This window comes from Dysidea avara, chromosome 15, assembly GCF_963678975.1.
Source record: "Dysidea avara chromosome 15, odDysAvar1.4, whole genome shotgun sequence".
In the NCBI taxonomy this organism is placed as follows: Eukaryota; Metazoa; Porifera; class Demospongiae; order Dictyoceratida; family Dysideidae; genus Dysidea; species Dysidea avara.
Genome location: NC_089286.1, coordinates 2,536,674 through 2,560,096, shown reverse-complemented (window position 1 = coordinate 2,560,096; position 23,423 = coordinate 2,536,674). Strand labels below are relative to the sequence as shown.

General features: G+C 38.5%; 1 protein-coding gene across 1 annotated transcript; it reads left to right on the top strand.

The window, feature by feature from the left end:
- The first annotated feature begins 423 nt into the window (after nucleotides 1-423).
- On the top strand, nucleotides 424-9,210 carry LOC136245201 (mucin-3A-like). Its single transcript, XM_066036700.1, has 11 exons — nucleotides 424-436; nucleotides 482-509; nucleotides 574-673; nucleotides 868-994; nucleotides 1,040-1,177; nucleotides 1,242-1,510; nucleotides 8,415-8,476; nucleotides 8,627-8,706; nucleotides 8,751-8,947; nucleotides 9,014-9,123; nucleotides 9,186-9,210. The coding sequence occupies exons 1-11, from the start codon at nucleotides 424-426 to the stop codon at nucleotides 9,208-9,210; spliced, it is 1,149 nt and encodes a 382-aa protein (XP_065892772.1).
- Nucleotides 9,211-23,423: the final 14,213 nt, after the last annotated feature.

Here is a 23,423-nt window from a genome sequence, read left to right as displayed (position 1 = left end):
ACTGCAATGGTTGCTCTAACTTCTATTCATTCTTTGAAGTCGCCTTCATCGATGCGCCAATACCAAAGAAAACCAAAATAAGACATTTATTAACATGCTGCATAATATCCAAGACTAACTGAAACTGTCAACAATTCTTCAACTGTAGTTTAGCTTTGATTTAACTTGATGTATATCATTCAATTATATTGCAACTGTAAATTTCAATATGAATATTATTTCCATTAATAATTTTATATAAGTGCATCCTATATAGGAGCTACCCTTACAAGTGGAATATGGTCACTACTTACTTGATTGCTCACTGTTGTCAATGCAAACAAACTACACTAGATTATAGACCACACACACTTGGACTTGGAAGGAAGCCATCCAACGGATGATGCTTGTCCTCAAGAATCTCACACTTAATCATCGTTGGTCATGTCGAGGGCAGGTAGTTACACACTTATGTCTTGATATGTCTTGTGCTCTCCTAAAGGACCTTTGGCAAGTCCTACAACGGAAAGGTTTAGGTTGAGGCAGTAATCTAGTTAGCAAATTCATCAATCCATCATTAACTAATTGCTTCAGACTCAGCAGTGGGGGCAGTTCATCAATAGCCAGTGGTACCCCATCGCCTTCTTCTCAAGGAAACTTCAGACTGCTGAAACACGATACAGCACATTTGACCGTGAGTTGCTGGCAATTTGTTTAGAAATCAAACATTTTCGCCAATTTGTTGAAGGTCGCACATTTCATATCTTCACTGATCATAAACCATTAACATTTGCACTCTCTTCTCATTCAGATAAGTACACACACCAAGACAGATCCGCCACCTTGACTACATTTCACAATTTACAAATGATGTTCGCCTTGTCAAAGGAACTGCACCGACACACAGTGACTCCCCTTGGCACATTTGCAACACCTGATGCCAGATTTGATAATGTACACATTGACAGTGTGGGACCACTACCGCCATCAAATGGATACTATTATCTCCTTACCTGTATTGACCGTTTTACTCGCTAGCCTGAGGCTATCTCTATCACAGACATTACTGCAGAGACAGTGGTTCAAGCATTTATTAGTGGATGGATATCACGATTTGGGGTACCCTCTACTGTCACAACAGATCGTGGAAGCCAATTCGAGTCAGCACTCTGGAAACAACTTAAGCAATCATTGGGCTGTAAGCATATACACACGACATCCTACCATCCGATTGCCAATGGTCTCATTGAACGTTGTCACAGCCTTACTGAAGACTCATCCCAATGCAATCCACTGGACTCAATCATTACCTTTAGTTTTATTGGGTATACGTACTACAATCAAATCTGACCTTCACTGTACTACAGCAGAGCTTGTCTATGGCACTACATTACGTCTACCTGGCGAATTCCTTGTCACATCAAACCTTAAAACAACACCTGATCCTTCCACTTATCTTACACGACTTAAATCCATCATGCAACACACCACTCCAGCTCCTCTACGTCCACATCCAGCAACAAAATCATATGTAAGTGATGAATTGTTACGATGTACACATGTTTTTGTCAGGCATGATGCAATCCGCAAACCACTACAGTATGGTGTACCTGCATGGAAAAAGTACTGTAATCAGACATAAACATGTGAAATTGAGCAAATAATGAAATTTACAGTATTATGTATATAACATATATGTGAAAGTCACAAATTGAATATTTTGGAATAAGCAATTTATTACCTTAACAGCTTTATCTAATGCAAATTGTGGTACAGACATAGATCCAAAAACACAATAAATAACCTCAAGGTTTATTGCCGCAGAAACACACTTTGGTAACAGTTTTTGATGAGCAACAACTTTAACTAACATAAATATGAACAGAATTAACTGTCTTAGCCAAAAAACAAAAGTTGACACATAACGTTGCACGTTGGATTTTGAGTTTTTTCACCCGGACTATATCTGTTGATGTCACTTTCTTTACTGTACTTGTTTCATCATTTATTTATTGGGTGCACTTGTAATACAATATTGCCCTACTTTCAACTTCTTTCTCAGCCTGTAACTAAGACCATCTTTTATTCCTGGTGTGCTCCAATTAGGAATCTCTTCTAACTCCTCGAAAGTTTTCAAGGCTATACTAACAATACTGTAGTCTACCTTTTCTTGAAGTATTATCCTTATCCTCAGTAGTTTCCACCAACTCTACCACTAATCATATCAACATGACTGATGCTTTATCAGTATAGGCCATCGCTTATAGTGAGCCGGTCAGTACTATAAAGAGGTATAATGTGTTAGGGAGAGTAAGCCAGTCGGTATTATCAAGAGTTTATAATGTGTTAGGGAGAGTATCGAACTTCGCTATATGCAATGCAAAATGAGCCCATAAAGTAGCTCGCATACCTTTGTGTCCTCTTGTAAATCTGACTGCTGTTGATTACCCAGATTTAACACCTTTGTTTGGTCGGGTGGTCCGCATTGAATCCCTATGGCTAAAGATGTGTCACTTTATCAGAACTGTCGAGGCATGGAATGGCGACCATGATGAACCTCGAATTAAGACGTAACGTGCGAAGTTGATATCTATGGCTTTCGAGGTTAGTTGGCTGTATATTACTGCACAAATCACATTTTATCCCTGTACACTTTATAGTTTTTCTACTGCACTAGGCCCTGACAAATGACTATTAGAAGACACTTCCTTTTTATCCACTAGACTAGTGTTTTATCGGCCTTTACTTACAGCAGGTCTCCTAAAAGATAAAAGAGCGCTATTTAGAATTATACAGCATAATACGGGTAACAAAAATAGCACCAATAACTTTTTTACTTTAAACAGGGCATTAAATAGAAAACTAACTAATCTGAGTTTTCTGCTGCAATCCTAGCCATAACTAATACAGCAAGCCATGTGTTATTGACTTTGTAGATTAGCACTACCAACTGCGGTATTATGAGATTCATCAATTAATGGGTGTGTCCAGTGACACTCAATTTGTTCTACCGCAGTGGGAAAAACACATTTGTGAGTGTCACTGGACACACCCATTAATTGATGAGTCTCGCGATACCACAGTTGGTAGTGCTAATCTACAAAGTCAACACATGGCTTGCTGTATTAGTATCAAGACACACGATAGTGTGTCGTGTGGCCCAAGAAGCCGGCGCGCCACACCGTGAGTATATTAACAGGAAGAAAGAAAACGCAATTTTCACACCTATGTAGCTCTGTGATCCCTTATCCGATTGGAACCAAATTTGCTAGAGACATGCCGCCCAGTTAGGGGAGTCTACATACCAAATTTGAAGAAAATCGCTCCAGCCATTTCCGAGATACGAGCGAACAAAATTTCATTTTAATTTCCTCGTGTTTTTCTTCTTCATTTCGCACCCTTCGCCATAAAACACGAATGCATAATCGGATTGGGCTGAAATTTGGCACACTTAAAGGGCTCATTAAGGCGGATCTCCGTACCAACTTTGGTAGGAATCCGATGAACATTCACGGAGTTATGACCGATTATTTGCGTAAAATAAGGTCGAAGGTCTGTCACGCCTACAGGGTAAACCCCTTGGAGGAATCAGTTGAAAATTGATATGTAGATGGAGCAACCATCGTAGGAGTGCCTTTTGTGGTTTGAAAGGAATCGGGATAAAGACCATGGAGATATGACACGAAACCCAACCTGTGCCAAAATTATGCGTTCGATTTTTATGAATGAAAAAAAACTATTAGTTTTCGTGTCTACCAGGCAAACCGCTAGAGCAACGAGCTGAAAATCAGTATGTAGCTGGAATAATCATCATAGAAAGTTCTTGCAGTAGTACAGAAGAATCGCATTACAAATCACTGAGTTATGATTCGAAAGGCAACTACGTGCAGCAAATGCAAGATCAAGATACTCTAATAGAACAGTCACCCTAATAAAGCATTCAGCTGCATGTATAATTTACTCAGTTATATTACATTGCAAGTTATTCTGTAGGGAATTCAGCTACAAACAAGTCACCCTGTAGTCAGATCAGCTAGAAGAAGGTACCTAATAGAGAATTCAGCTACAAAGAAGCCATCATGTAGAGAGTTCAGCTCAAATAAATCACCCTGTAGAGAATTCAGCTACAAACAAATTGCCTTGTAGAGAGATCAGCTAGAAGCAGTTACCTTGTAGAGAGTTCAGTTACAAAGAAACAATCATGCAAAGAGTTTAGCTGCAAACAAATCACCCAGTAGAAAGTTCTGCTATGAATTGATCACACTGTATAGAGTTCAGTTAGAAACAAGTCATCCTGTAGAGAGATCAGCTACAAGAAGTTACCTTGTAGAGAGTTCAGTTATTAAGAAACAATCATACAAAGAGTTTAGCTGCAAACAAATCACCCAGCAGAAAGTTCCGCTATGAACAGATCACACTGTAGAGAGTTCAGTTAGAAACAAGTCATCCTGTAGAGAGATCAGCTACAAGAAGTTACCTTGTAGAGAGTTCAGTTACGAAGAAACAATCATACAAAGAGTTTAGCTGCAAACAAATCACCCAGTAGAAAGTTCCGCTATGAACAGATCACACTGTAGAGAGTTCAGTTAGAAACAAGTCATCCTGTGAATAGATCAGCTAGAAGAAGTCACTTTGTAGAGAGTTCAGCTACAAAGAAACCACCATGTAGAGAGTTCAGCTGCAAACAAATCACCCTGTAGAGAGTTCAGCTAGGAACAAGTCACTGTGTACAGAGATCAGCTAGAAACAAGTCATCCTGTAGAGAGTTCAGCTAGAAGAAGTTACATTGTAGAGAGTTCAGTTACAAAGAAACTACCATGTAGAGAGTTCGGCTGCAAACAAATCGCCCTGTAGAAAGATCAGATAGAAGAAGTTACCTTGTAGAGAGTTCAGCTACAAACAAATCACCCTGTAGAGAGTTCAGCTAGGAACAAGTCACTGTGTACAGAGATCAGCTAGAAACAAGTTATCCTGTAGAGAGTTCAGCTAGAAGAAGTTACATTGTAGAGAGTTCAGTTACAAAGAAACTACCATGTAGAGAGTTCAGCTGCAAACAAATCGCCCTGTAGAGAATTCAGCTACAAACAAATCACCCTGTAGAAAGATCAGCTAGAAGAAGTTACCTTGTAGAGAGTTCAGCTACAAACAAATCACCCTGTAGAGAGTTCAGCTAGAAACAAGTCACCTGTAGAGAGTTCAGCTAGAAGAAGTTACATTGTAGAGAGTTCAGCTACAAAGAAACTACCATGTAGAGAGTTCAGCAGCAAACAAATTGCCCTGTAGAGAATTCAGCTACAGACAAATCACCTTGTAGAAAGATCAGCTAGAAGAAGTTACCTTGTAAGGGGTTCAGCTACAAACAAATCACCCTGTAGAGGGTTCAGCTACAAACAAGTCACCCTGTAGAGAGTTCAGCTAGAAGAAGTTACATTGTAGAGAGATCAGCTAAAAACAAGTCACCATGTAGAGAGTTCAGCTAGAAGAAGTTACACTGTAGAGAGTTCAGCTACAAAGAAATTACCATGTACTGAGTTCAACTGCAAACAAATTGCCCTGTAGAGAATTCAGCTACAAACAAATCACCCTGTAGAAAGATCAGATAGAAGAAGTTACCTTGTAGAGAGTTCAGCTACAAACAAATCACCCTATAGAGAGTTCAGCTACAAACAAGTCACCCTGTAGAGAGTTCAGCTAGAAGAAGTTACATTGTAGAGAGTTCAGCTACAAAGAAACTACCATGTAGAGAGTTCAGCTGCAAACAAACAAATTGCCCTGTAGAGACAAACAAATCACCCTGTAGAAAGATCAGCTAGAAGAAGTTACCTTGTAGAGAGTTCAGCTACAACAAATCACCCTGTAGAGGGTTCAACTACAAACAAGTCACCCTGTAGAGAGTTCAGCTAGAAGAAGTTACATTGTAGAGAGTTCAGCTACAAACAAATCACCCTGTAGAGAGTTCAGCTAGAAACAAGTTACACTGTAGAGAGATCAGCTAGAAGAAGTCACATTGTAGAGAGTTCAGCTACAAATAACTACCATGTAGAGAGTTCAGCTACAAACAAATTGCCCTGTAAAGAATTCAGCTACAAACAATCACCCTGTAGAAAAATCAGCTAGAAGAAGTCACCTTGTAGAGAGTTCAGCTACAAACAAATCACCCTGTAGAGAGTTCAGCTACAAACAAGTCATCCGGTAGAGAGATCAGCTAGAAGGACCATTTTGCAGAGAGGTTAGCTACAAAGAAATCACCCTGCTTCATCTTTTCTTCTTCCTGTAGTAAAGAAAAAATGACAGGTTAAAAAGCCCTAAAGCTGGCCGTAGGCCGGCTTTGGGGTATACAAATACAAAAAGAAGTGAAATCTAATCCTAAACAGCCAAGCTGTAAAAAAAGAGTGCGGCCCTGAGAAAGGCTATGGTGAAAAAAGATGTGAAATCCAAGGTGGCGGCCAAGAAATGGCTGTGATGGTAGGTTAATGGTAAAAATTTTAATAACAACAATTCAGGTGAATTTGGTGCCAAGCCCAAAACCGGCTTTAGGGCTTTTTAACCTATCATTTTTTCTTTACTACAGGAAGAAGAAAAGATGAAGCAGGGTGATTTCTTTGTAGCTAACCTCTCTGCAAAATGGTCCTTCTGGCTGATCTCTCTACCGGATGACTTGTTTGTAGCTGAACTCTCTACAGGGTGATTTGTTTGTAGCTGAATTCTCTACATTAACCTACCATCACAGCCATTTCTTGGCTGCCACCTTGGATTTCACATCTTTTTTCACCATAGCCTTTCTCAGGGCCGCACTCTTTTTTTACAGCTTGGCTGTTTTGGATTAGATTAGGGTTACAGCAGAAAACTCAAGACTAGTTTGTTTTCTATTTAATGCCCTTGCTTAAAGTAAAATTTCCCACTGCTGTAGAACGAACTAAGTGTCACAGGTAATCAGTGTTTGTTTCACTGTTTAAGTGGATTATGGTTTCTTTAAAATAATAACTTGCATTTGTAACAAAGCTTAACAGTTAATCGCTGCAAATATTCAACTACTCTGCATGTTTCAGCAATGTTCAGTAAACTTTTTCTATAAACTGAGTAAATATGTCCGCTTTCAGCAATGTGATAAAACACCCCACCCACAGCATACATATCACTACTAGTTGACTGTGCATGGTCTCTCGCCTTCTACAACCTCTGGTGGTAATTGGGGACTTTTTCTTATTTGCTCAAGTAGAGAGTTCTTCCTTGCATAGATTTTGTGGCCTTCCCAAAATCAGTTAGAAGTAGTTGATAGCGACCTGTACATGTGGCGTTAGTTGACGAGCTCAGCTGTGCTGACAATGCAGTTGGATCACCTATAAGAATGTTGGTACTTGTTATGTCATTGTGAATAATGCAAACTTCATTGTGCAGATAATCTAATGCCACTAAGATCTATGCATAAGCACTAATCCAGTTGGTATCATTTAAGCCAATTCTTTTCACGTCTCAAGATAGTAGACGGGTGAGTTACCATTATCTATGAATCCACACTATTTTGAAAGGCTTGGCAGTTGTACATATTCCAAATAAGTAAGGAAGAAACGGATGGCACAAACAATGTATCATTCTTGCTTCATGCTGAACATCTTGCAATGTAGACCTGATGTGCGTTTGCTTTACAGCTACACCAAATCCCCTGTAGATTTTATATGTGACAACACCGAAGCTTCCACGACCAAGATAGCATAGCGCTTGACCTGTGTTATGTAGTGCAGATATGTCTATCTGATGGATACTTTGGTCATGATTGTATTGCATATGGCCAAACTGTGCACTGTAAACGTATAATTCACAGTCACTACATACATTGTGGTTAACTCTCGTAATTCTGGCAGACTTCAGAAAACCATACTAGAGGCATAACATCTAAACATTTTAAATGGAATTTGATGGATTGGTAATATAGAAACGTTTGAGCATGCCTATTAGTAGAAGTAAACTAACTCTAGCACAGTTGAAAGCGGTACAAAATCCGTTTAAAATTATTTTTCTACTAGGTACGTCCCCCAATTGGTTCTGGCTTTTTGCACTACCAAGATGTAAAAAAAAATAGCATCTGCAAAAAGACAGCTATACCACTTTCAGCGGATGATGAAACATCTAACAAAGTGAACATAGAACTTCAACAGGAATGGGAGAAACCCAAAAATGGAGATCCAGGCCTTATAAATTTGCACTCATGCACTAAGTACTAAATGAAGAGGAGAATGTAACTGTTCAAGGCATTCTGCAGAAGTACAAGATGTTGAAGAAATAATTGCTACATAGATTTTCTCAATTGTCTCCGTTTGTCCAGAACATCTTTTCCAGTTTGATTCGTTTTATGGTTCTTGCACACCATTAAACCTGGTGGACTATTGTTTAGTGGCCATTCTTTAAGCAATGCCGTGATTTGTTGTGTTGTGTAGACCATTCTCGTCTTTCAGAAAGATTTCGTAGAGCTTGATGAATCATTTGTGTTGCTAAACTGGTAATATCTCCTACTTGTTTCTGTACTGTGGCAAAAGTGTTTTGCTACTATTCTTAAGTCTGCATCATTCAGCTCCCTTGCAGCATCTGTAGTTACCCATTTGATTTTGGTGTTTTCAATGAACCTACCAAGATCTGTCTAATTCTCTAGCATCGCTCTCAGGAGTCCTGGGGATGAAGGAGAGACCCTTGGACAACAGTGTTATCTACTGCCTGCTGAAAGGTTTGCCGGTCAGGTTCACAACGTACTACCACCACTACTACTGCTATTCCAGCCAGTTCTACTGTCACCACAACTGCTGCTATTCCAGCTGGTTCTACCGCTACCACTACAACTGCTATTCAATCCAATTTTATTGCCACCAGTATTCCAGCCACTACTACTACTGCAACCCCAACTAATTCTACTCCTACTAATGCCATCCTGGCCAATCGTATAGTTTATGCCACTTCCTCAACCACCACTAGCAAGGTAGCCAAAACATAATTGCATGTGAAAAATAATTACCAAACTGTTTGCTTTATTTATGAATGCCAGCAACTGGAAAACATTCTAAAAGGGCAGCCAAGTCATGCAGTTAAGGCAAGAATTGGTAGATTTACTATACATCATGGGAGTTTTCACACATTACTTACATCAATGATGAGGTGAGATAATAACCATATCCATTGTATGCATGATGTACTAAGCTACCTGTATTGTATTCTAGATCGTCAATGGATACCTACGATTGATTGCAAATATCCATGGGAATTGTTCTGTTATTGGAACATTTTCACTGACAGCCATCATTAACCGTGCTGCTGTGAACATTTCTTCACACCTATTATCAAAGGTACATATATTCACTGTACATATGAAACGTTTATACAAAGGCTATATATCTACATAGGAAGTGTTAACCTCTAAAAAATTAGTTGCTGGTGCATACATAATTATACTTGCATATGAGCATTGGCTAAATCAACCTGCACAGGCAATATACTTAGAAAGAGGATAGTGTACTTATTTCTTTACTGTATTAAGCTTTAGCTGAGTTGTTTTGGCAACAATACCTAGTAGTTAACATGCACTTGTACTCTGCCTGATATAAATGCAAGACTGTAGGCAGAAAACAAACATTGTATAACTGTTCTGTACCACTCACTCAATATTAGACTGCACAGCTACATTTCTGTATGAGGTAGAATGCTGATATTGATCATGGTCTTAATGCAACAACACGACAACATTTGCACTCTTGGAAAGTCTAAAAACTGGTTGCCACAATTTAATGTAATGAGCCTAAAAACTGGTTGCCACAATCAAATGTAATGGTGAGGTTTATTTAGCTTTTTAGGAGTGAATTGCAAGGTGAACTGTGAAGATGGAGTCACTAACTACGTTCATGTACATACATACATGTACACTAAAGAGCTACTGTGTTTGCTTTTTAGATTGCCATTGACTGCTATGACATTTGTTGTATACCCTTACACAATTGAATTTTGCATTATAAGACTTTCAATCGAACTTTAAAGTATCTTTCCACCTGTCAAATGAGGTGCTGTAATGGTCTTGGTTACCGGCACTTATGTAATGTTGCAAGAAACCACAGGCAGTGATATAATGCAGTTTGTGCCATGTGGCGCATCTCATGATGTCAGAGACTAGTTGGAGCGACTTCATAACTGAATCATACATTATTACATGGTAATTTCCCAGTAGTAGAGGTACTCTATTCTGTTTCATACAGTACTTACAACTGCATGGGTAATTTCCCAGTAGTAGAGGTACTCTATTCTGTTTCATACAGTACTTACAACTGTATGCATAGAGAAGTGCCTAGCAGTGACAATTATGTTTAAAAATTCACAAAAACGTGATATTATCTTATGTCACAATGGTGAACAATGTATTGTAGGTATGCATAAAGAGCGAACCGCAAAAAGTAGACCAGTTACAAGAGTTTCTCCAGAGGGATGGATTCCCACATTTGGTTAATAATCAATACACTAATATTTAAAGGACACGCCCCCAAAGGTATGTAAAATGCTTAAAAATACAGTGATTTTCATGTATTTTCGAAGCTCCCACAACATTACGTAGTGGTACCCACAAAAAAAAATTGTCTGCTGATTACTCACATACCTCTAAGGAATACTCCACCTTATTTTCATGGCTGTAGCTGCAGCGGATATGTGGGGCCAGCACAGCTTCTGAACCCAGTTCGTCATTTCGCCCAATGCATAATGTATTGTGGGATTCACACGTTACCAAGACTATGGGAATTCACCTTAAACTAATTAGTTTAACCGCAAAAAAAATGGTCTGGAACATTGTGTACATGAATAATACTTCAGTTATTCAAGGAAATTGTACAAATGGTTGTTGCCCTAGAGCAGGCCATTCAGTTTAAAGACAAAAGTTAAGGAGAGCCGCTTCAAGAATAGTGCCGTGTGAGTAACTTAGAATAGCTTTGTTCTAGTTTCTGTAGGCCTATATATAAATAGACACCATGTTTTCAAAGCCAACTTTTAGTAGGTTTCTTGTGCATTTTTGACCTTACCATGTCTGTAGATATGCAGAATTCTGTTAAATAAATTTTATTAGGTTCACAATCCCAATGGCTATTTTCAATATGCTTCATGTGCATAACAGATTAACTGGAAGAAGGAGCCCCATCCGTAGTTCATGTGGAGAGTTATAGTCCAAGATGGATTTGCTACCCGTACTTTTGTATGGGATTCACGAGTCATTTACTGTCAAAAATTCTTGGCATGCCACTAATCTTATTGTATTGATCATTTTGTTCTCATAATAATAAGCATATATCCTCTATAGAATGAGTTTATTTCTCAATATGAAACACTCCAGCTCCTGTTTTGCAGTGGTCCTAATATCAGCCAACAAGCTAAATATTCTGCAGTGGTGAATAATCTTTATGATTTTTACTTTGCCTTGACCCTGTCAATTTAAAGATCACCACTGCAGCACAAGACACACACAAGCAAATAGGTGGAAATCAGTTTTACCACACATTCCCTACCCTGATTTTACCTAACGTATTTAATATTTTCCCTCAGCTACAACCAGATTATACTAATTTCCCGCCATTTAGAAACTGACTTTCTATTGTAGCATCTGAGGTTGAATGTCTGCCTCGCCAGCCATTGTCTTTTACTCACTGTTGACAATTATTCCCCTTCTACCACCTCTGTCTACCTCGTCTGTGCTACCTCGTCTGTGCTACCTTATTAGCTGGTCTTCACCTTCTGTATAGTATTGCCCCCACAAGAAAAAAAGATATTAGAGTAGCTGCACCATTTTCAACTAGTAAGCCTATGCACTACAGTATGTGTACGAACCATGGGTCATCTGAACAGATCTTCCAGCTGGGTGCAGGACTAGTATAAGTACCCAGTGGGAGGGCTATCCATACCTAACAGGTGAAAGTGTGGGCGATCTGGAGTACTTGACTACACTTATTAGATAAGACATAGACAGTTGGCATTGTTAACAAATGCCAAGTCTCCATTTATACATGTAGCTTTAGGTATATATTGTTGCAAGTTTCTAAAAAGAAAACAACAACAAAAGTATGATAATGTGATTACAGCTGGACATTTAACTGACTACCATGCAGGCCTGTTGTTAAGTAGTTAAGACCACTAATTAATATTGTCTAAATTCATGAAGTGAGTATGGACTTTACTGTACTAGCTTTTTACAGTGCTTGACTGCTACTGCCTAACGCTTTCTTTATGCACACACTCAAACAAGTCATGACACCTTTATAAAATTTCAAGGCTTACTATTGAATCTGCTTATAATTTGATAGAACACTTTCTAGGAAGCATTGTTCATAAGTCAGTGTAAAATAACAATTGGACAAAGGATATATGCTATACAAGTACAACAGTTGTACTGTGTTCTTATATGACTGATGCACAATAATGTTTACAAATATGAAGTTGTTTGGTTAGTAGGTTTCTACCTGTAGTGGGTAATAGATTAATCTAGCAGAGGGTAAAATTTAAGTGCTACATATGTATTTTTCTCAAAACCATAAATACTGTTGTACTATTTTAGTGGTTAGAGAGATCTGGTAGAAGCAAGTTACCCTGTAGAGAAATCAGCTAGAAACAAGTCACCCTGTAGAGATAAGCTAGAAACAAATCACTCTGTAGAGAGATCAGGTAGAAATAAGTTACCCTGTAGACAGTTCAGCTGGAAAAGTCACCCATAGAGAGATCAGCTAACTAGTAGTCAGGTTCACTATGTACTTTTGTTCAAATTTTATGGGGATTAGCAAACCTATAATGTTTGCATTTGCACAGATTCCTGCATGGTCAGCATTTTTTAAAGATCGCAGTGGGTAGTGATGAAAGCCGGAATGGAACCAACAGGGGCACGCGCCAAATTAAAAAACCATTTTCAACAGATTGTGCACTGTTTCCAACTTTCACACAATAACTAGAATTGTGCTAGAATTAAGTTTGTTTCTGCTATAGACATGTTAGAAGTCATTTGCTTGACGGCTCTATTTAATGCCCACTGCAAGAATGCATTGTCAGAGTTTTCCATGACTAACTTTAACTCCTTCACTGGCCTCTCTTGCTTCAACTTCGTTTTTTTATGATGCTCAACAGATCATCTAGCTTCCACACATCATCCTTTGTTTCTCGAGCAATTCGTAACCTGATTTCACTAGGAAGCTTTGACATCACAATGGGAATCAATATACTACTGTATTGTTCTGACCCGATTCCTAGTGTTGCCAACCCCCGCACATGCACATTGATTTTATCAAACACAAATCTAAGTGAGCTAGGTTTGTCATTACTATTGCTGGTAATCTTTATTAACTCATCCATGTGAGCTGCTATAACAAGCTGTTTTTTGCCGAAACAATTTTGGAGAAGCTCAATAGCATTATCGTAATTATCCGCAGTAACTGAAAGTCCTTCAATGCAATGCGCGGCAGGTCCTTCCAACCACTACTTCAGGCAATTGAATTTATCGACATTCGAGATACTCGGGTTCTCGTGGACGACGGAGTTAGAAAAATCCCAAAAGGTGGTCCAGATTGTTAAGTCACCCTTGAACTTTGGGAGCTCCAACTTCGGTAGCTGCGTCCTGGCTTGCGATACTGTCGACGGAGGTATGATAATGGAAGGACTAGTGTGCGGATTGCTTACAGTAGGGGGTGTGGCGCTAGCTTCAACAGCTGATTTAATAACTAGTTGTAGTTTTGACTGACACTCTATTATCTTTGCAGTTACATTATCTGCCTCTTCTACCTCCCCATTTATATTGCTCACCTCACATAAGTTTAACACTTCGGAATCCAGATTATTCAAACAACTTGACTTAAGACTGAATTACTTACTGATCACGTGTAGACGGGACTTGGCTTCAGGTGACAAAGGAGTGGTCGAGAGTAGTTGTTCGGCTTCTTTTTGGTCACACCTCTATGGCCTCTTCGAGCCTGCCTTAACCGCTCATTTAACCGCTCATACTTCTTTTCCTTTCTTCATCCATCGAGCTTACAATAGCTAACTGTATACAGCAGTTTCCTTCAAATCTTCCAGACAACTAACTAAATAAATGAAAAAAAATGAGAACAAGAGTTGTATACAGCAACATAGTATCACCTTTGAGGGTGTCTGTAAACCCAGCACCAAGGAATTTACGTTTAGGCTTCGGCGTCTCTTCTCTAGACGCTATAATCTCGTTGAGTAACACCTCTCAATCGGTCGTCGTTGAGCCCCATGTTGGGTGCCAGATATTTCAGAACGTTACTCAGTTAGATCAACACGGTGTATCTACCACAGTTTCTTTACGGAATGTAATTAATTTTATATCACATGCACACATACGTAATATTGCGTTACAGCATACACGTTGTTCTACAATTTCCATGAAAATATGTATGAAATGTATACACCATTTAGACCACGCTATTTATATAAAAACAGTAATGAATTTAACGTGAAACTTGATAGTGAATAATGTACAGTACGATAATTATGATATTAGTTATGATTGTGTACATAGGCTAGTGTAAATACACACACATTACACATGTGTGCTGTACAGGCATTTTAGTTCCTGTACAGTGTCAAGCTTCAGCATGATATTACCGCTAAACTTGATGCCACTCATAATGACACTGTTTATGTCAATACAGTCATTGAATATCACTGGTTTTCCCTCCCTCCCTCCCGCCAATATCCACTGTAGCTGCCAACCATCCAGTATCTTTGTATGCTGTCATCAGTGACATGTACATATAGTGCACATATGGTAATTGTTTCCACTGATCTAGGTCATCACATCTGACCCTTCCACACATAAAATCTTGAAACAGAATGTTTAGCTAAATAAGAAAGAATGGACTCAATTGTTGAGATTGGTCACTTTTCTCTTTTGTAGCTAAAATGAGACACTGGGTGTTTATCCATCTTGTGTCATAATTTCAGCTTGTTATCGTAGAGGGTTCCAGAGATATGGTAAATTTACTGTCTAACACATGACAAAGTAACTGACATTCTATTGGAGAAGTGGGTGAGGCTCTACATTTGATCACTGACAATAGTCGATAAGTGGGCATGGCTCACGAAGGAAATTGGGTTGCAGCAGAAAATGTACTCGAAACATTTCAGTCGTGATCCAATCACCAGGATGACCAGATAACACACATGCAAAAAGTTTAATACCAAGTCATTATCAGAGAGTATTTCACCAAAATAAAATGTCACCAAAGCAGATCACCAAATATGTTGATATATGGTATTTGCTACTGTGTTTGAAATACAAAATAGTACCTATGTAAACATAATGGTACCCCACTGAGCAAAAACCCTGCATAATTTAGTTTTTGAGGTAAATTACATTGAAACTAGGGGGGGGAAATTGTAAACTTAGAATAGGAATCAAAGATGTGGTTTTGAAAAAACTGTGTAAATAGGGATGTTAATTTACAATACTGCTCAATGCAAGCCAAGCAGCTTGATTTGTGCACATTGAATTTGAGACTTCTATTTGTTACCGGATCTGCGAAAACTCGACATAATGGCACAACCTAAATTTTAATATAGGCTATTGATTCAATGGATAAAGTATTTGCGTAAATGAAAAAAAATCGTAAAATTTTTAAATGCTTTGTTCTTAGTGAAGAATGGGTATAATGATAAAAACATGGATATCATCTTATTCGCCTATTCAAAGGGGAGATTGAAGATCTTTGTTTCGTAGCAGTAGCCTAAAGGATACGTGAGTTATGGGCATTTGTTTACGTCACGTGGAAGCGATCATACGCGATTGATTTTTCTTCAATGATTTCATCTCTGTTTGTAGTGAAGAAAGGTTGTAGGAGAAAAAACCTGCCACGTAATGGACTTCCTTATTCATGGCGAATACGATGGTACAAGTTGCAACTCTGTACTGCTTGCATTTGTATGTTACAGTCGTTTTTGTAAGCACCTGTAATATATTTTGCCAATACTTGCTGTACAAATCGATCATTCTGTTACTGCTACTTTGTAGGGTTATAACTCCAAAAGTTGTTGGCATACAAGGCTGAAACCATAAATAATATAGGGCGTAAACGGGATTGGAAACGCGCTCGTATTTACCTAGCAACAGCTTTCTATCTGTGTTATCAGTGCGTAGTGACTAAATTCAGTGAAGTTTTGGTTCTTCTAGTTATCGGTTTAACAGCTAAAGAAAGTGTATGGCAGGTGCAGGTACTTAACTCGGTTCTTGTTGTCTGCTAACTAATTATTTGACGTTGTAAAGGGTGTGGCTTACAGCGTGCGGTTTACCGCATTAGCAGTGACAAAGTATACTACTAATTGCCAGCTTCGCCTACATTTTGGTTACAAATTGAACCATATTTCCATAGCTGATAACTTCATACCAAAAGTTAATGTTCAAGTAGTCCATTCTCCTGCCATCGGCTGAGAATTATATCCATGCCATATATTATTGTTTTTTACTCTCTATCTACAGCTAATGAATCCAGATTTGTGAAAAGTGGAATTGAGTCAATTTTGAAAGAAGAATCTTTTACAGTGCCATCACATACAGCAAGAAATGTAATTAATATAGCAAAAGAAATGAAGAAATGGATTGAACAGCCTGAGAACAATGCGGAAACGAAAAGATTTGAAGAAAACTTAATGAAATCCATCGAATCATGCTTCACATACAAGGGAAAAATTCCAAAGAAACAGAGGGAGAAAATGTGGAGTGCATACCACACACTGTGTACATCAGCTAACTATCTGAGCTTATGGAAGAACTTTTGTAAAACAGTGGGCACTAAAGGGTCACCAATTTTTTGCCAGTACATTGGAGATCATGTGCTGAAGGAACTAGCTAAACTAAAATACCCAATTTCAACTAATATTACCATCGAAACTGAAGAGGCTGCACTTACATATGAAGAAAGGAATGGACTTCGCTATGCTGCAGGGTACGTGCCAAGGTCATTAAAGAAGAAGCTATATCGGTCAAGCCATCAGCATAAAGAGGTATTAATTTCTCTTTTGAGAAATCTGCTCAATGAAAGAAATGATGATTTTGATGACTCAACAGATTGGATCAGTTTGATAGACAGAGGTGGAGTGAAAAGAGTCAACAATGATACATACCAGTTGTTTGTGGCCTTAGAAACACAATTACGAAAGCAGATCAATTCACAACATATTCCACTACTAGGGGCAGAGAGCAAACAAATTCTGCTGAACAATGACAATGTCCAGTTCTTTTGGAGCATAGTTTGTACAGAATGGGAAGAAGAGATTGGCAATGTCCTACTTGAGATGATTGTAAATGAATGGGTCACAATACGTGGATTTTCATATGCTAATAATTGGATAGAGAAGTATAAGCAGGATACCCAGACAACTACTAGGAAGTCTAAAGGATTACGAAAACAACTATTGGCAACTAAAAGTGAATAAAAAGCAGCATGTACAATACTCACTTCACACACATGTACACATGCACGCACGCACACAAACCCACACACTACTAATCTGCTACCAATACTGCTATACATATGCACATTTCATGTAGCTAATGAAATAAAGATATAAATCTAGTCAACATTTCTTTGATATGCGTGCTCGCTTTGGTAGTGGCTCATTAATATCTTCATTACTTAGTGAAGTGTCTTGCTTTCCTTTGCGACAGTTTCCTCCCCTTGGAGCCCTGGCTACTGAGTTCACAACTCTCAGTGTACAATTTTGTACTTGTGCAGCCAAGTCAACATGCATCTTAGAGAAAGATGTAAGCTTGATATGTTCCATCTTGATTTTGGGAATCAGTCAGAGGATCACAGACGTGATGCACTATGTGGCATTAGTTACCACACATCAAATACAGAATCGTATTTTCCAGAAAGTACGTATGAAAATGGTGCTTTTGATGCAGATGGCAATGTAGTGTATTCTGAATTTCCATCTTATAATGCAGATTCTGGGCCAAAGACTTGGACATGTTCGTCTGAATTGTGCAAGCTAGGCCCTCTGGAGCAGGTAAACACCACTATTACCAACATATATGAAAGAATTGGAGAGTGCACACCTTTAGATGGTAGATTATATGTCCAACATATGAATATTTGCACCATGATGGAAGCACATGACCCAACATTGCTAGGGAATGCTAAAGAATGCCACTTGGATACAAATGCTTGCCAGTCTACACTTCTTTATTTACGTCGCCTCGCTCCTCATTACCCTGATATTCGAAAAATAGTAAATGTTGTATATTCCGTACTTAAGGCTGACAATAATATGACTATTATTGGGCGTGCACTACAGTTAGGACACCTTTCAAAATTAGAGGTAAGCACTAAAAGTATTAAAGACAGTAGAACATCTGTTGAAGTGTCCTGTGAGATTGTGGATGAAAGCCAAATTCTTGTTAAATTTAAAAGGGCATTTACCACATACCAAAAGCGGTGTTTAGAATTTGCAGAATATCCATGTATCTCATGTACGAAGTTGTGTTTTAAAAGAGAGTGTGTGCAACTTGACCACTGCATTAAGCCAATTACTGGTGAAGCATGGGAACGATTACAAGAACACTTAATGGACAATCCTCCTCCAGATGATGGTCTTCCAGATGGTTATATATGTAAATATTGTTTGGATAAGTTCAGAGGAGGCACTCTTCCACCTCGCTGCATGTTAAATGGCTTTGACTTTGATGCAGTTCCTGCAGAAATTATGAGATTAAATCAATATGAAAAGGTGTTGACACAACGAGCTAAAGTATTTCAATTTGTTACTAAAATGTTGCCAGTAAGTAGTAAACGTTTGCCACCCAGTCACAGGCTAAACAAAGTACGTGGTGCAGCATTCCACCTCCTGTTACCTATTGAGGAGACCTTAAAACGACTCCCATTACCAACAGAGCCTATGCCAAGTCATGCAGAACTATTTATTTTAGTTAGAAGTATACCAACAGCAAGGAATGTAGTGTGGCAGGATATGGTTGATATGCATAAGGTCTATGAAGCTCTTTGCAAATTAAAGGATATAAATCCACTCTATAGTCAAATTACACTACCCTCATCTGCTACGGCCTTGAACTTGGACCAAAGAATTACTGAAGTAAAATCATCAGGAACTGATGGAACCGAAATAGCAATTCATGAAGAAATTGAACCTGAAAATGAACAGGTGCCAGTCAGAGAGCCTATGGTTAGAAGAGTAGAAATAGAGGAAGAGCAGCAGCTCTATGAGAATTACACAATTCAGCCCCTGCATGCACCTAGAGCAAATGAAAAGGCTACAACTCTGTATCAATTTTTGCGTGTTAATGAACCTGCATTGGACAATCGGTGTAAACAGCTTGAAACAATGTGTTTCCCAGACTTATTTCCACGTGGATTCGGTGGACTTCACCAAGCTAGGGAAATTGCATTAGGGGCTGCTAACTATGTAAAGACACTTTTACTCTTTTACTGTCTAGGGTATCACGATTTAGGTTCAACCTACAATTTTTATTTTATCACTTCCATCAGGCTACTTTACGACAGCTGTCAAGTGGCATATTCCATAAATTAAAAATTTTGCGGCCTCACGAAAAACTAACTGCTGGTGAATATTTAGAGAAAATTGAAAACCAAGAGCTGGAAAGTGAATTGACCAGCATATTTGGTCACTTACGAAACAGTGAATCATTTTGGGTCAAACCGAGAAATGATCTCAATTGCATGACCATGCATTATGGTCCAGCAACTTGGTTTTTGACAATAAGCCCTAGTGAGTGGATGTGGCCAGAATTGGGTGAGTATTTGCGGAAAGTGAACCCACCAGAAATGTCTCATCTTTCAATAAGTGAGCTTATTGCAGCAGACCCAATTTCAACCACTAGATTCATAGAAAACAAATTAAAAGCCATGTTAGAATTTCTTACTTCTGATGATTGTCCGATTGGTAAGGTAACGCACTACTTTGTTCGTATGGAATACCAGGGTAGGGGAATTGAACACTTTCACATTCCCATTTGGATTGACAATGCTCCAATAATTGGATTAAATAGCGAGGAGGAAGTCATTGCCTTTATTACAAAATTTGTAACATGTCAGATCCCTGATGCCTCGCTCTCTCCTATATTACATGATAGAGTGCTTAAGCACCAAATGCACCGCTGCAATTCTTATTGCATGCGCTCCAAAAAAAACCAAATGTGGTATTCGGAAAGTTTGTAGGTTTGGTTTTCCAAGGCCCGAGACTAAAACCTTTCGCTTGAGAACTGTTGTTGAGTCAATTGCTGGTAGAAAAGCACTAAAGACCAATTCTCGTCTTTATGACTTGCCTCGCAAATCTGGTGAAATGAGAGTGAACGATTATAATCCAGCAATTTTGCTAGCCTGGGAAGGCAACATGGATCTGCAGTATATAGGTGAGCGCTCTGCAGTACTTAATTGGTACTGTACTAAGTATGCCACGAAGGCTGAACGTAGTCATGCAAACTCTGCGTTTACTGAAATTACTTCCACTAAGTCTGTAGCCAGTCAGTTGTGGAATATTGCTCTTAGGAGCCTATCTAATCGAGAATGTGGAGCTTTAGAACATAGTGACACATTGTTAAGCATACCACTGTATTTCACAGATCCTTCTACTGTAATAAGATGGGTTGATGTAAATATGATCCGGAATCGCAGGGTTAAGAAGCATCATTTAATTAGTGAACTTCCTGAGGATTCTGAAGACATCTTATACCCATCTTGGGTTGATAACTTTTATCCAAACAGGCCCCATGAACTTGAAGAAATGAATTTGTATGATTTCTTAGCATGGCATGACATGCTAACCAAGAGGCCAAGTGATAGTGCTACCTATTATGAAATGTTAGGGCGTTACCTTAAAAAGCGACAAAAGCCATACTTAATTAATCACTTTAGGTACAATCCAGAGCTAGAACCTGAAAAATATTTTACTCCATACTTTTGCTTTTCAAGCCGTGGAGAGACTCTGGTACTCTCCTTGGAGATAGTTCTACGTATATGGAAGCATTTCATTCTTGTAAGGAAGCATTAATTGATGGCCTTAAATACCATGACCAATTGACTCGTTTGAGAGAAGCTCATTCCAAAGTACGCGAACTGATTCGAGAGCGAAGAGCTGAAATTGAAGCTGAGGAGTTAGAAAATAGTGGTCCCCCAGCTGGTGGTCCTTTGCATTTTGTTGCCACAGAGGTGCAAAATGCAATGATTGAGTTTGAGGATGCCATCCACCATGATGAAGTTAATGTAGATGAGATGATTCTGAAATTAAACGAAGATCAATTACGTGTCTTTAATAAGGTTAAATCTGTCATTGAAAAACAGTATTCAGATGATTCAGTTACACATGAGATTCTTCGACTATTCATAAGTGGGTGTGGTGGCACTGGTAAGAGTTATCTCATAAAAACGATAAAGGCTTGGGTTCAGTCTACCACTGGTAAAGATGTTGCCATAGCAGCACCAACTCGCGTTCAACTGTACTGGTCTTACAATCCACAGATTACTCATGCTGCCAGTTGAACATGGCAAAACTCCCGAGTACCGCCGTTTGTCTGATGCCGCCTTAAAAATAGTCAGAGACAAGTTACGGAATGTAACTTTATTCATTATTGATGAAATATCGATGGTGAGTAATATAACTTTATTATACATTCATCTTAGGTTCACTGAAATATTTCAAACTGAATCAATTGAAGATGGGTGGTTTGGCCAGAGAAATTTACTGGGGACCTTTTACAACTCCCTCCAGTATTTGAAGGACCTGTTTTTAAGCCACTTTCATTAGAAAGTGCGCAAAAGTACACAGGGTGTGCAGGAGTTGTAAATTTGTGGAGAGACCTTTTTCAATATGAGGAACTTTGCATCAACATGCGTCAAAAAGGAGACCCAAAACTTTGTCTCTTTGTTGTCAAGGGTTTGTTTAGGACATGTTACTAATGAGGACATTACCATGTTAGAAGGATGTAAGCTAGCATTAGATAGTGATAGTGTGTCTGGTAAAATGAAGCAAGTAGTTAAAGCATTATCTGACCTTCCTAATGATACAGTGTGTTTGTTGCCTACCAGACATATGTGCGAGCAATTAAATCAAGAAATGCTTAAATGCCTTCCTGGAGAAGAATTTTGCTTGTTAGCAGTAGACAGTGTTGATTGCCCTGAAAACCTTCGCCAAAAAGTTACTAAAAAGCTCACAAATTACAATGACGACAGCACACTGACTGCTGGATTGGAAAAACAAATTACTATTAAAATAGGGCGTAAAATTATGCTTCGTAGAAATATTGATATCTCCCTTGGACTTGTTAATGGGGCTATAGGTACTGTATGTGCTGTAAAATACAGCATAGACCAGCTTAAAGTAATTGACAACGTTATTGTAAAATTTAGTGACAGAAATGAGCATCATTTGGAAAAAGTTAATAGTTTCAAATTTTAGACAAAGCTTTTGTTATTAGGCGACAGTTTCCAATTACCAGTGCATATGCCATCACAATCCACAAGTCCCAGGGATTAAGTCTTCGTAATGTTATTACTGACATAGGGAACTCAATTTTTACATGTGGTCAGAGCTATGTGGCTATGTCTAGAGTAACAAGTCTATCTGGTTTACATTTGATAAATCTGGACCCCAGGTCTATAAAAGCATTGGATTCTGCTGTAATAGAATACACTTATCTAAGAGAAACATTTCGTCCAGCCTTGCCATCATTGCCTACTCATAAGAAAAGGTCTAAACTTGTTCCTGATAGGCAATGGTGTGTTTCAAAATCAGCTTTAATGATTCAAAAGTGTACTAGTGGCTCCGCAGACTATTTAACTATGCTACCTAACAAAGGGTTTTCTAATAGTGATGGTTTGTCGAGTTTTGCAAATAGTGCTATGCAGTGCGTAAGTTTTACGTACTGCACTAATTAAACAATCCAAAACATGTCTTAAGCACATGGCTATAAAATATGAAACTAGTGATAAGGTCCCACTAGATTATACTAGTTTACGTGCTGAAATCGGCTTTCCTTTTGTTACAAGTTCTGAGCTTAATCCAGATGATTTTGTAGCTGCAGTTTCATTGTATGATAGTGAATTATATTCTTTGATCAATCATGGCATAATTGAGGAAGAAATGTGTAGTAATTGTGATGATTGTTATGACTTTAAAGAGTCTGAAGTAATGATAAGATACATTGATGTGATTGACCCACCTAAAAGTGTCAAACTTGATGAAATACTTTCAGGTGATCAAGATTGGAAAGTGCATCCAACTATAATTTGTGCTAAATGTAAGGTATCCTGTAAAGTACGCAGTAGAATAGTTGATGCCCAACAAGTTCTTATAGTTAGGCTTAACGTTTTTGATAGTACAACTAAGATGAGAGCACGATGTAATTTTAATGCTGTCTCAAGTAGTACAATGAAGGTGGGTGATCGATCGTCTGT